This window comes from Rhinoderma darwinii, chromosome 4, assembly GCF_050947455.1.
Source record: "Rhinoderma darwinii isolate aRhiDar2 chromosome 4, aRhiDar2.hap1, whole genome shotgun sequence".
Classification (NCBI taxonomy): Eukaryota; Metazoa; Chordata; class Amphibia; order Anura; family Rhinodermatidae; genus Rhinoderma; species Rhinoderma darwinii.
The window spans coordinates 392,540,134-392,554,055 of NC_134690.1; the positions used below are offsets into that span (position 1 = coordinate 392,540,134).

General features: G+C 44.6%; 2 protein-coding genes across 4 annotated transcripts in view; one reads left to right on the forward strand and one right to left on the reverse strand.

Annotated features, from left to right (window-relative positions):
• GPATCH2 (G-patch domain containing 2) overlaps positions 1-9,876 on the reverse strand; it is a 118,552-nt gene extending 108,676 nt beyond the window's left edge. Inside the window, exons 1-2 of one of the 2 annotated variants that reach the window (XM_075863342.1) lie at positions 9,720-9,875; positions 304-1,002 (exon numbers count right to left, since the gene is read on the reverse strand). In XM_075863342.1, the coding sequence (XP_075719457.1) occupies positions 304-1,002; positions 9,720-9,769 (749 nt within the window). In that variant the 5' untranslated portion in view covers positions 9,770-9,875. Of the gene's footprint in view, positions 1-303; positions 1,003-9,719 lie in introns of both variants that reach the window. The other variant, XM_075863343.1, reaches the window with a different exon arrangement.
• A 147-nt stretch (positions 9,877-10,023) lies between these two features.
• Positions 10,024-13,922, forward strand: part of SPATA17 (spermatogenesis associated 17) — a 188,244-nt gene continuing 184,345 nt past the window's right edge. The window contains exon 1 of one of the 2 annotated variants that reach the window (XR_012883284.1): positions 10,024-10,175. Coding sequence is in view for 1 of the 2 variants with exons in the window: in XM_075863344.1 (XP_075719459.1) it covers positions 10,081-10,175 (95 nt within the window). In the remaining variant the exon portion in view is untranslated. The remainder of the gene's footprint in view (positions 10,176-13,922) is intronic. The other variant, XM_075863344.1, reaches the window with a different exon arrangement.

Below are 13,922 nucleotides of genomic sequence, written 5' to 3' on the forward strand. Positions count from 1 at the left end.
GTAGGACCAGGTCCTGATATTACATTAGACTAGTAATACTGGACCCAATTTAACTGATTGATCTACCAAATAGATCCCAGCTCATATTACATATGAGCCGGGATCTGAAGAGATGAGAAGTTTTTTCAATGAGATAAGGGAAGGACGGTGATCATTGTTTTGGGGACCCGAGGACGGGACTGTTGGATTCTATCTTTAAGAACCCAAAATTATGTCTCCTCTATTACTAATCACCAGGGACATGAAATGACGACACAGCAGCTCTGGATTTCCACACTCCACATATTGTTCTACAAAAACAACCTGTCGCTCATGTTTTCATCCGAGCCCTTCTGTTCTTCATAGTCCATCTTGTCTTTGGTCCCATGACCGATTTCTTCTCCTTCCACCACGACTCCCTCATCAGGAACCTCAGGTCCATGTCTAGGAGCAATTTTCCGTTTCTTCACTTTATTCTTGGATATCTCCAGGAGCTGAAAATGTTTGGAGTCATTGTCCATTTCCTGATCCAGACTCTGTGACAACGTCAAGGTGCTAGAGACTTCTGACGGCGGGTCTATGGCCATTCTTTTCACTTTCCGTCTCCTTCGTAAGGTCCTGTTCACCAAGGTGTCAGCAACCAAGTCAGATTCATGCCACAGAGGCCTTTTACTACGTATATTGTTAATATTGGAGGACGGTCTCCTTTTAGCTAATAAAAGCTGATCATCTGAGTCACTGTCTTTTTTATTATTACCGACACTTTCCCGGTAGTCCTTGTTTTGTTCTTCTAGACTGGAGTCTGAGCCTTCACTTAGACAGTGTCCGGTTTCCCACGGGTGATGAGTATTATCGGAACGTCTCTTCCTTCCTCTCCGTTTCCGAGCTTGCCGCTTAAGGAGACACGAAATGCTTCGAGAATGATCTCCAGTGTCGGCAAAGCATCCTCTGGCCTGTTCGGAGCTTTCTTCCAGTGCTGACACAAGGTCATGGACAAGCTCCTCCATTGTCCTACTGAAATGCCTATTGAGATACAACAAAATGATACATGTAAAAAAAATAACAAATATCAACTCTTAAAAACACACAAACAGAACAATTTTACTCCAACATACAAATGATAATCGTGCAAATGGCTTCCGTTTGTCACTGTTGTTTAAGGATTGTGTCGTTTTGACGGAATGAACAGCGCAGTCGACTATGGTATTGATTCCATCAAATCTACGGAACCCTTGCACAACGGCGACAAACGGAAACCATTTGAACCGGATCCGTCACCATTGAAATTAATGGTGATGCAAACGGAAACCTACGGTTTCCGTTTTTTTCAGTTTGGATTCCGTTCATGGGTTCCCCTGACAGAAAGCGCAGACGAAACCAATGAACGGAATTCCAAAGCTGAAGTGAACGAAGCCAAATGGAACCCTTCTCTGTACTGATGAGGAGAAACGACTGTGAAGCAGTGCTTTCTACAGATTAGTGTTTCTGGCTTGACTATTAACCCGAGTCAAACATGGACTTACATGGTGGTCACCTATAGGTGGCACTAATGAGATCGTTTTCTTTCTTTGCTCTGGAAAAGAGCTATTTTGCATATTCTCTCCCAGGGAGCATTGCACTTAAGACTCCCTATCAGATGGATCTCCACAAGGAAAGTCCGTACCTTCCAAAAGCAGTCTACAGAGTGCAAAAGAAACAAATATATATCTTCCATAGAATAAGATTCCCTTTTAGGAACTAATATTGGGTTGGCTAATGTCCTGGTCCCCAGTTAGAACTACCAGTTAGTAGACCAGTAAAGTGTTCATTACTGTTTCTCACGGGCAATTATATCTCACAGATTTAGTCAGAATCCGAGAGAAAAATATTGCGGTATGCCCCCATCTAGTGTGAAATAAGGTGCCTCACGGAAGAACCTTCGGTGGTACTCGAGTGCCTACAGGGCCATAATACAGACCTTTATTCTGCTATACAGGGTTCTGTGGTTCATGATACTCGACTACTCATGAATGAAAGGTTGTCACAGACACGCCCCTATTACTAACATCACTGGACAGCAACACCGAACTGTTGAACTATGTGTCCATCTTTGGCAGCTTCTTCCCACACAGCCGGAGGTCAACGACCTGGTCACCCAAGTAGGGAGATGCCCCTTAATAGAGGTACGGCGCACAAAGCCGCTGATCTACTAGGCGTAAGCGTACTTTGTGTGACTAGAATTGCCAATATGCTGCTTATTAAGATTGCGGAAACCACAAATGTCACCTGTCACTATCGAGAGAGGAGGAATATTGTTGCTTCTTCCTACAATGGATTATATCTGGCACGAGGCTTTCCCTGCTGGAATATCATGAGGAGCAGCCCGGCGCCCGCTGCCAGGAAGCCGCTCAGGCGGAAGCTATTGTGCCTATGATGGCATTATCCGCTTTGGCATTAACGAGTTTTACATAAACAAAAGCTCTTTAGAAACAAATTGTTCATTCACAAATCTGGATTAGGGCAATTTATTAGAGGCTTTATCAATTTCTGCACAACCATCACGGCGTAAAATGATTGTGTTCTCCAGGAAAGATTCACTTCATCAGCGAACTGTCCGAAGGGGCGAATGTTAAAAAGAGCCGGGACTGTGGAGCGTTTTACCATCATGATACAGAGGTTGTATAGCACTACGACTAGAGCTATAATCATACACCTTATGGCCTCATGCACATGGCCGTGCCCGTAGCCACAGGCCACGATTGCGGGATGGATTTTCGACCCGTGCTCACATACAAAGTATGAGCGTACGGCCCCTAAAAAGCAAAAGATAGGACATGTCCTATCTTTTTCGGTACTCATCTACGGCATGGACACCTATCCGTAGCGATACGGAAAGGTGTCCGCGGCCAATAGAAGCGAATGGGTCCATAATTGTATTACGGTCCGCAATTACGGAGACTTTTTACGGTCATGTGCATGGGGGCCTAAAGGGCTTTTCCAGTGAGTAACTTTAAAAGACAAGTCAATCAGAAGTAGGTGTCTGGCCACTGGATCACCAATCGTCACGAGAAACGGGGGATCCAGTGATCTCACTGGAAGTTTTTGTATTAATTTCAATGGATAGGGACAACACATAGGAGGTTCCCCTCAATCTAAGGCCTTATTCACACGAGCGCTGACTACGTCCATGTGACGGCCATTAAAACAACGGCTGTCACACGGACACGTGTTTTTCAATTGGGCAGTTCACACGGCTGTTTCAACGGACTGTGTAAAGGGTCCGTTGAAAAAGAGAAGCTGTCCTATTATCTTCAGTTTTCACAGATCCCTCCATAGGCTCAAGTCTATGGAAATCCATGAAAACGGGACCCGCACCGGCACCATTTTTGTTTAAGTTATGAGCAATTTTAGATTTATGCTAATTAGTTTCTTAATAGACAAATGGGCGTGTTTTTACTTTTTACCAACTGGGCGTTGTACAGAGGAGTGTATGACGCTGACCAAGAAGTGACCAATCAGTGACCAATCAGTGACCAATCAGCCTCATACACTTCTCATTGTTCCCGCCCAGCTTCTTTCACTGCACAATCACACTGTAACAATGGGCTGGAACAATGAGAAGTGTATGAAGCTGATTAGTCACTGATTGGTCAGCGTCATACACTCCTCTGTACAACACCCACTTGGTAAAAAGTAAAAACACGCCCAGTTGTCTATTAAGAAACTAATTAGCATACATCTAAAATTGCTCATAACTTGCTCAAAAATGATCGTTTTTCAAAATAAAAACAACTGTTATCACCTACATTACAGCGCCAATCAGATTATGTAGGAGATAGGGCACTTATAATCTGGTGACAGAGCCTCTTTAATTAGGGCCTCATTCACATCTGCGTCAGAGGTTCTGTCAGATTGTGTCAAAAATGTAAGCAAAAATAGTGCAGCAGGTAGTGCTATTTATTTCAGGTAAAAAACGCCGGACACCATGACGGAAATAGGGTCCGTTGGCCGCTGTTGGTGTTCGTCATTGAATTCCGTTTTTCTGCTCCTCTGACAGAACTAGCTCAGAAGGGAACAGAGCCGAAAAAGGGTTTTCCGCAACCTTAATATTGATGGTCAATCCTTACAATAGGCCAGTATGGGTTTGTTCACACGGCATGTTTGAGGCAGAAAAATACAAGGAGGATGTCAAGAGAAAACAGCCTCTGAATATTAGACGTTTTTGTAGTGGATTTTCAAAGTGTTTTTTGTAGGGTCAATGGAAATCCGCTACAAAAACACCAAGATGTGACACGCCGCTTCTTTTTATGAGGTGTTTTTGAATTCAGCTGCGTAAAAATACGCTTTTTATGAACTGCACAGTATTTCCCATTAAAATCAACGGGAAGCGGTTTGCACGCGTATTTCAAGTGTATTTTGGAACGTAATACAAGAGTTTTAGGGTATGTGCACACACACTAATTACGTCCGTATTTGACGGACGTATTTCGGCCGCAAGTCCCGGACCGAACACAGTGCAGGGAGCCGGGCTCCTAGCATCATACTTATGTACGATGCTAGGAGTCCCTGCCTCTCTGCAGGACAACTGTCCCGTACTGTAATCATGTTTTCAGTACGGGACAGTAGTTCCACGGAGAGGCAGGGACTCCTAGCATCGTACATAAGTATGATGCTAGGAGCCCGGCTCCCTGCACTGTGTTCGGTCCGGGACTTGCGGCCGAAATACGTCCGTCAATTACGGACGTAATTAGTGTGTGTGCACATACCCTTACACTCCGAAATATGCCTGAAAGTAAGCCGTGTGAACACAGCCTTTTATTTGATCGGTGGCGATCCCTTGCCAATCAGTTGACTAAAAGGGCCGGTGCAGTACCGGGGAGTGTCACAACTCTATGTATGGCGATGTGCCTCGGTAAACAAGTGGATTAAAAGGCGTGCCGGGAGTTGGCTTTAGAGAATGAAATATTGGTAGCCAATCCTAAGGATAGGTCATTAATAAGTTAAGTTTTTTTACGAGTTTGTCGCAGAAACCGCGTCGCAAAACTTGTAAAAAACGGCCCGAAAATGCCTCCCATTGATTTCAATGGGAGGTGGAGGTGTCATGCCCTATCTTCGGTCGTTTACGCCTCTGACATCAATGGGAGGCAGAGAAAGCGTATTTTGCGGGGTTTTATGCCTGCAGCGTTCAATGGCCGCGGGCGAAAAAACACTGCGTATAACGACGCGAAAATCAGTGTGCAGAGAGAGGAAAATCTGCCTCAATCTTCCAAACAGGAAATTGAAATTGGCAGAAATTCCACCTGCAAAAAACTCTGTGTGAACATAGCCTTAAAGTCCCAGAAAAACCTTAAAAATTTACGTCTTGGGAAAAAAAAAAGTCTACAAATACTGCACCGTGTGACCTGGGCCTTATATCGCGTAACTGCGGTTGTCACTATGTGGTCTCATATCTGGAGGTCGACTTTTACATCAGACCAACCTGGAGTATTTTTCTGGATTATGACAGGGAGCTTCACGCGGACTACATTATCTTTAGTCTACATGCTGAAAACACACTGTAACGAGAGATCAGCTCTGCACCAGGTGTAATGTTTGATCACTGTGTGGCAGGACGGGAGCACGAGATTACACACACACACGTCACCTCTGCTTTGGAAACTGTTGCTATGAAATTCTATACAAGTTACACTGGTCTAACAACACCTGCCGCGGCCGACATCACAACCCACATCAGGGCCACGTAAAACTGGACTACGCCATAAAAAGCATAATAAAAAGGAAAGTAACCAGTAAAGTTACACAGACAATGGACCCTGATCCCATGAGCTCCGGGATCTTGGTTGTAGCCTTCATCCTGCGTCACATCCCTGGATCATATCCGTAAAATATAGTCTACGGCCTCGAGCACTAGTAGAGCAGTAATGGCTACCGGCCCGTGCCGTCTCCCCTATCACTGATACCTCCGGATTAGAACATGTGTTGGAGAATGACACCAATTTTTTTCTCAGATTCTCACTGAATGTTTTTGAATACCCGGAGAAACCCACGAAAACACAAGGAGAACTTACAAACCCCACGCAGAGGCTGCCGATGAGTAACGGGACCGCAGCGCTGAGTGATGTCATCTTATGGCATAGTCGCTCCTTATCACGGATTCTAGATCTCCTATAGACTATAATGGACAGTGACCGTCCAAATGGGGCAACTTCTCCATATTTTGACAGCGATAAAAACACACGACAAACCCCTTTACGAGAGTCGCCTCAACATGACAAATCCTTTTTTAACTTCCCAAGCACAGGGCCATTTTGTTTTTTTCCCCCGCCTTCTGAGAGCCATAATTGTTTTATTACTACGTCAACCTATGAGGACTTGTTTTTTGCGGGATAAGTTTGCGTTTGGCACCATTTCGAGGTCTATATTATCTTTAAAATAGCTTCAATATTTTTTTTATTTTTTTTTAAAAACAGCAGTTCCAGCATTGATTTATTATTATATTTTTTAATTATTCTCGTAAGGTGATTTTTTACTTTTTATTTTGGTCCCGTTTGGGGACTTGACCATGTATGAGCTTGATCGCTCTCATAATACACTGAAGCCCTTCCGTACCTTCTACAGGTGTAGCAAGATGGCCGACCTGGGGGCTTCTATTAGGCTCCTGTCTGCCATAACAAACCAAGGGCATATCGGGCTCCCTCTCTCACCTCATGGGGGGCAATGGGGTGACAGAGGGAGCTTCCTCTGTCTAACCCCTTAGATCACTATCAACCACGGTATCTAAGGGGTTAAAATGGTCGGGATCAGAGTCATCTTCGATCTCAGCCATTACAGCAGGATGTTGGCTGTCGGTCCACCCGCTTGTGATGATGCGGGCACCGTACCATCGCCATGACGGAATACACCTGCTTTACACTACAGCTGTTCTTCTTTTTGTATAATACACACTATTTTTGGTTTTATTCTTGTGATGACATGGGTGACCCGGTCTCACGTCACGGTATGTGGATATGCAGCGCTCCCTACAGGTAACCGGATTGTTCCTCCATTTAATTTCATGCGTCAGATTTGAGGGGTAGTGGAAAGATCAGCGAGTCACATTAACGTAATTTAGCCGCGTGACAACAAATCCGCTGTGTGTAGACCCGCGCTGACCCTCACCTTGAGCGCAGCGCACGCGCCGCCCGGTCATCAGGACGCTCATCCACTTCTACGATGTAAACGATGTTCCTGCTAAAGTGCATTACGGTAGAAGGAGGTTTGGCGCTTTCCATCGGATGGCATGCTCATAATACGTTACGCAGGAGTGAGGGGGAGGCCATTCACCATCTCCACCGCTTATTATCTATGCAAGATATTACTATGACCGATCACAAACAAAAACGCTATTTGGCAGGGGGAATCTACGCCAAATCTTACAGCCGCCATTACAGCTCCACACAGGGAATGTCACCCAACTTTCCTAAAGGCCTGAAAGGAATCGAGTGTACGTCATATACAGTGACCACGGGATGCAGTGTCGGGCCCCTGTGCAAGAACATTATATGGGCCCCTTGTTTTCCATCTGCTAATTTGATGAGCGGGGAGCTGGCTCTGCCAAAAGTCACTCAATCCACCAGTAATTGTGAGACATGGATGGGAAGGAGTGTGGCATCTTACATGTGTTGAGTAGGGGGGGGGGGGGGGAGTATATTTTTATTTAAGGTATCCCTGGACCCCTGTGCAGCTGCACGGGTTGCAGTCTAAAATCCACCTCCTGTCTCATCAGAGGCCCAGGCTGTTTCGCTATGCCTCCCCAATTCTTTATACTGCAGCTCTGCTTGTTCTGTTTGGCTGCTGTGTATAAGCACAAGCTCACCAGGGACTCAGTGCTCCTGTGCAGAGATTATTTCCATTACAAGGACAGACTGATTATAAACTCAAAGCAACTAAACTACAAGTGAGGAAGAAAAATAGAAGACGAGATTATTAGTTAACGGCTGTAGAGCAGCGGTCTGCACCTTGTGACGCGCCAGTAGCGGAAGCCATTACATGCTGGGAGTTGTAGTTTTCCAACAGCTGGAGAGCACAGGTTTCAGACCACGTATCTAGAATCATAGACTCTCTGTGTTTTAATGGGAGGTCAGAGGCGGAAGCGCCCGAAGATAGAGCATGTCGCTTCTTTTTCCCGCGAGGCAGTTTTACTGCTCGCGGGAAAAAGACGCCGACGCCTCCCATTGAAATCAATGGGAGGCGTTCTCGGGCCGTTTTTGCCGAGTTTTGCGACGCGGTTTCCGCGTCAAAAAACTCGGCAAAATACCCCGTGTGAACATAGCCTAAAGCAGACAATCCTGAACCCATGTTCACACAGCAGAGTTTCCCGCAGGCTGAACTCCGTGCCCCGCGCGTGTGAACAGATCATTTTAGGTTATATTCACAGAAATTATACAAAAATTTTTGCGACTGAAAATCCGTACATGTGAATTCGGTTGTTTTTGCGGTGGGTGCTTAGATTTCTGCAAACCCCATTCAGATGAACGAGACAGGTGCAGACATTTCTGTAGCAAATCTGCCCCATGTGAATAGATCTTTATAAAAAGAAAAATTCTCTAATCCTGGGAGAGAAGTCAATGCCCGAAAAATGTTTTTTTTTTTATTGATGACTATGAAGGTTCTTATTTCTGCCAACTAAAAACGACCTAACTAAGGCCTAGTTCACACCACGTCTTTGCAACATATCCCATATGTCCTATATTTTTTTCTTTTACGGACCGTCATCCCACAATTGAGGGCGGCTGTCCGCGGCCAGCCGTGTCCGTAATCACGGAGCGCGATGACAGGCAGTCGTGAGCAGGAGGCCTAACATAGCAGATATGAACCTGTCTGTAGTCCACTCTTTGGGTTCGCGGCGCAATAATCTACGGAAAATGACAGAATACTTTTTTTTTTGGTACGCAAACGTGTATATCAGGAGGCCAAACGTGATGTGAACGCAGAGGGGTCGTGCACACGGCGATAGACCGGCTCCGATTTGCACATAGAGATAAATGAGGCGTCTACTCTACGATTATATACAGAGGATTTTCGGTCACATTTTGTACAAATCCGACTGAAACTAAAACGTGGCGCGCTGCATCGGTCTCTACCATACGGAGGTGTAAGGACACAAACGTGACACAGGAGGATGGAGTGGTCACCCAATGCAGCTATCAAGGGTTGCTATGCAACAGCCCCGGCCAATGACGCCATGATTTCAGATCAGCATCCACATGGACAATACAAAAAAATTATAATAATAAAGTCAATGTCGGCCGGGTCAGGTGACCACGACTTCTGCACAACGCCTTAGTCGGTTTCGCACGGCGTAATACAGCCGCGTTCAACGCAACGTTATCGTCCCGGCGGCACGTGCAGTGATCAAACAGAAGGTGGGGACAATCCAATACGTAATAATGCGGCCGTGTCATGTGACTGCGACGGATGAGATTGGTGTCACACGCCTCATTTACGTATCCGTATTACGTTCGCAGCACCTATGCAACCCCCCCAAGATTTTACGCGTCCAAACATAGATCATCCCAGAAGGGCTCAGGGAATACAAAATCGAAAATGAGAACAATAGTCGCAGTCACCATTGTTTGGTATTGGAGTGCGATATATTTCTATAGACGTAATCACTGTACGTGTCATCCCAACCACTAGATATTATGAGGCCATGATACCCCCCAAATCTTGGAGCTGACGCTGTGCCCCCTCTGACTACAAGGATGGCGTCACTCACTTACCAGCTGGTTCCCTTATTGGCTCGGATGTGTTTCCTGGCCACGCCAACCATGAACAAAGCTTGAGGTGTCCCCAACAGGATCACAGCCAAGCCAAGGCAGCGGACACAGCCACCATGACGCTTCCGGAGCAGCACAACCGACCAGGAGCAGAGGGGAGCGGAAGTGGGAATGAACCATTTACACCAAAAACTGTCGAAACGAAACAAACGGGACTTTCCATCTCGCCTTCAACCGCCTAAAACTTACAATTTTAATAGTAACGAAAAATGTTAATAAACTGGATGATTAACCTCGTTCGCGGTTATAATTTGAAATTGTCTACTAATTCTACCCCAGTCCGGAGTGGTACAGCCCCGTCTCCATGGAGACGCGTCCAGACAGCGGGGACATGGCCACCCTTGGGAAGCTTCAGAGCCGTCTTGCTGATCTGACCATGGAGTATTTCCTGAGTTGCAGGTAGAGTAAGCGGACAGTACCGTCCATGCAGGACCGGGAGTGTTGCGGAGCTCCGGAAAGAAAGAGGCCTACGAAAAAGTTTTTAGGAGTTTCTTTGGTGAACCATAGAGCGCCAGTTGCTTCTAAACTACAACTCCCATGATTCCATGTCATTCAGTTGGCAGTCAGTAATGTGTGAAGAGTTATGGGAAATGTAGTTTTGAGGTCGGTGGGAGCTTTTGGTCATTGAGCGGGCGTTATATAATGTGTATAGTGTTCACCTGCTGACTACTATTACAATAAACACTGCGTCAACTATGGCAGCAAATGCCTGTGAGAAGGCTCTTTATATTGTGAGAAGGGAGATTCTGGGATGCGTCGGGATTATTTCTCTTATTCCCATTTATATATAATTTACAAAAAATGCATATGACCCCCGTCATCACACCCCAAAATGAATACACATCCCAGATGAGACCCCCCCCCGACAGACCCTAAATAAATACAGAGCCCAGTACCCCTAAATACAGACCAGTAAATAAATACAGAGCCCAGTACCCCTAAATACAGACCAGTAAACAAATACAGACACCAGACCCCCAAAATATAGACCACTAAACAAATACAGACAACAGACTATCTACAGATCCCAGACCCCCTAAATAAATAGACACCAAACCCCTATATACAAACCCCAGACCAAGCCCCCTAAATAAATACAGACCCTAAATACAAACACCAGATCGCTTAAGTACAGAACCCCTTAATAAATACAGACCCCACACTAGATAGCCTAAATACAGACCCCCTAAATAATTAGACCTCAAACCAGACCTCCTAAATGAATACAGACCCCCTAAATAATTATAGACCTCAGACAAGACCCCATAAATGAATACAGACAACCTAAATAAATACAGAGCCCAGATTAGATACCCCAAGTACAGACCCCAAAATAAATATAGACCCCCTAGACCAGACCCCAGACCAGACGTGCAGATCCTCCCCTCTCCCCGTTCCTGCAGGCCTCTTCTATCCCGGGGGTGTGGGGGAAGGGTTGCAGGTACAGGGAGAGGTGAGTCTACAGGTGATGACGCTGCCTCCAGGAGATCTCCCCTTTTTTCCGGGGGTTTGAAACATATTTCTATTGGACTACAAGTTCCAGCACTATGAAATTATATATATTTTTTTCCGTTTTGGCAGAATAGCTGTGACCCTGTATCACTGCACCCAAAACCTACAAATTCAGGTGTGACCCCAGCCCCCCATATCCCATACAGGGGTCCAGGACACTGAGATATGGGGAGCTGTTTAGTGGGATCCTGCATCTGCCTGTGACCACCTTCAGCCCAAAAATAAGGTCCATTAAAAAAGGTTATGGGGCTTTTAATTATCTAGTAACGACCGAGGTGGTCCAGTACAGTGTAGGGACGTCACCATACCAGAATTTGGATTTCGATACCGATACTTTGTCTAGTATTGTGATACTCGATACCAAAATGATACTTTGCCAATAATAATAGAACGAAAAAAAAGTTCTTCCATTTTCTGATGTGGGGCGCGAGGTGCGATGAATTCTGAACCTCCATGTGCCTCACATTAATAGTAATTAACCCCATCATGTACCTCACAGTTATAATGGACGAAAATAGTAAAGGGAGGAAACCTCCAGCTCACCAGCTTGTTGCGTCTCCTGACTCCTCACTCGGATCTCCGCTACGGCTGGCGGCAATTGCAATGGAGAAAAAGTAGAATGATCCAGCGCTGAGTCCAGTCAGTAATTTAAAAAGGAATCGATGTTCCCATCTTTATTGGGGTGAATGTATAAAATAATGTAGAGACGCAATCCCAAAGAATAGTGAGTAGGCAGTAGTGCCCTAGCCTGGACTCAGCGCTGGATCATTCTACTTTTTCTCCAGTTATAATGGACAACAGTGGGTTAATGTGTGAGCCACATGGAGGTTCAAAATTCATAATACCTCGTGCCTCAAAAAATGGCCGAAGAATCGGAAGCAGAACGCCTCCAAACATCTGCCCATTGATTGCAATGGGAAAACGGCCTTCTCTTCCGACGGGCCGTTTTTTTTGCTGCCGTTTTTCAAAACGAAAAGGAAGTGCATGCCACGTCTTCAGCCGTTTTTGGAGCCGTTTTTCCATAGACTATAGAAAAACAGCTCCTAAAACGGCCGTAAAAAGCGCCACAAAAAATGTGAGTGGCTTCAAAAAAACGTCTGAAAATCAGGAGCTGTTTTCCCTTTAAAAACAGCCCTGTATTTTCCGACGTTTTTGGCTCAGCGTGTGAACATAGCCTAATAAGTGAAAGAAAGCAGTTTTTTTCTTCTATAACAGTGTAATTATGAATGACGCTATATATGTGTATTACGGTCGTGACGATACCGAATATGTGTATATTTTATGTATTGAGACTATTTTTATTGTAAAAAATGTGTGTTTTTTTTCTTTACATGACCTTTTTTTTTTTGTACTTTTTTTTAAAAAAACTTTAATGTACTGGCATATATCTATATACTGATAGCACACAGGCATATATCTATATACTGATAGCACACAGGCATATATCTATATACTGATAGCACACAGGCATATATCTATATACTGATAGTACACAGGCATATATCTATATACTGATAGTACACAGGCATATATCTATATACTGATAGTACACAGGCATATATCTATATACTGATAGTACACAGGCATATATCTATATACTGATAGCACACAGGCATATATCTATATACTGATAGCACACAGGTATATATCTATATACTGATAGCACACAGGCATATATCTATATACTGATAGTACACAGGCATATATCTATATACTGATAGTACACAGGCATATATCTATACACTGATAGTACACAGGCATACATCTATATACTGATAGTACACAGGCATATATCTATATACTGATAGTACACAGGCATATATCTATATACTGATAGTACACAGGCATATATCTATACACTGATAGTACACAGGCATATATCTATATACTGATATTACACAGGCAGTTGTTAGGACATAGCGAAGTACGCCCTAACAGGAAATAAACTGGAAGGTGTCCGTGAACACTAGAAGTGAATGCGTCCATAATTGCGGACTATTTTTACGGTCGTGTGCAAGGGGCCTAAGGCGCTGTTCACATCACGCTTTTAGTTTACATTTAGGGTATGTTCACACGGCCTATTTTTTGCTATTTTTTGGGCCGTAAACGCCCCGAAAAATGGCTGAAAATACGGGGGCTGAACGCCTCCAAACATCTGTCATTGATTTCAATGGGAAAAACGGTGTTCCGTTCCCACGTGGCGTTTTTTAAACAGCCGTTTGTTAAAACGACGCGTAAAAAAAACACCCCGTAAAAAAGAAGTGCAGATCACTTCTTGACCCGTTTTTGGAGCCATTTTTCATTGGGTCAATAGAAAAACAGCTCCAAAAACGGCCGTAAAAAAACCACATCAAAAAACACCTGATGTCTAAAAAACGGCTGAAAGTCAGAGGCTGTTTTCCCTTGAAAACAGCTTCGTGTTTTACAGCCGTTTTTTGTTTGCCGTGTGAACATAGCCTAAGCGTGAACGTTGGGAAAGCCCCTGGCGTATACGCTAAACGTGTCCATAGGTCTCCATTATTACACATCATTATACCGCAAAAACAAAAGGTATGGAATAGTGTAGTAGGAAACGCCATTCCATCCCGCAGAGTTCAGTAAAAAAAAGGTTAACATTAAGCGTATACTTTTTTT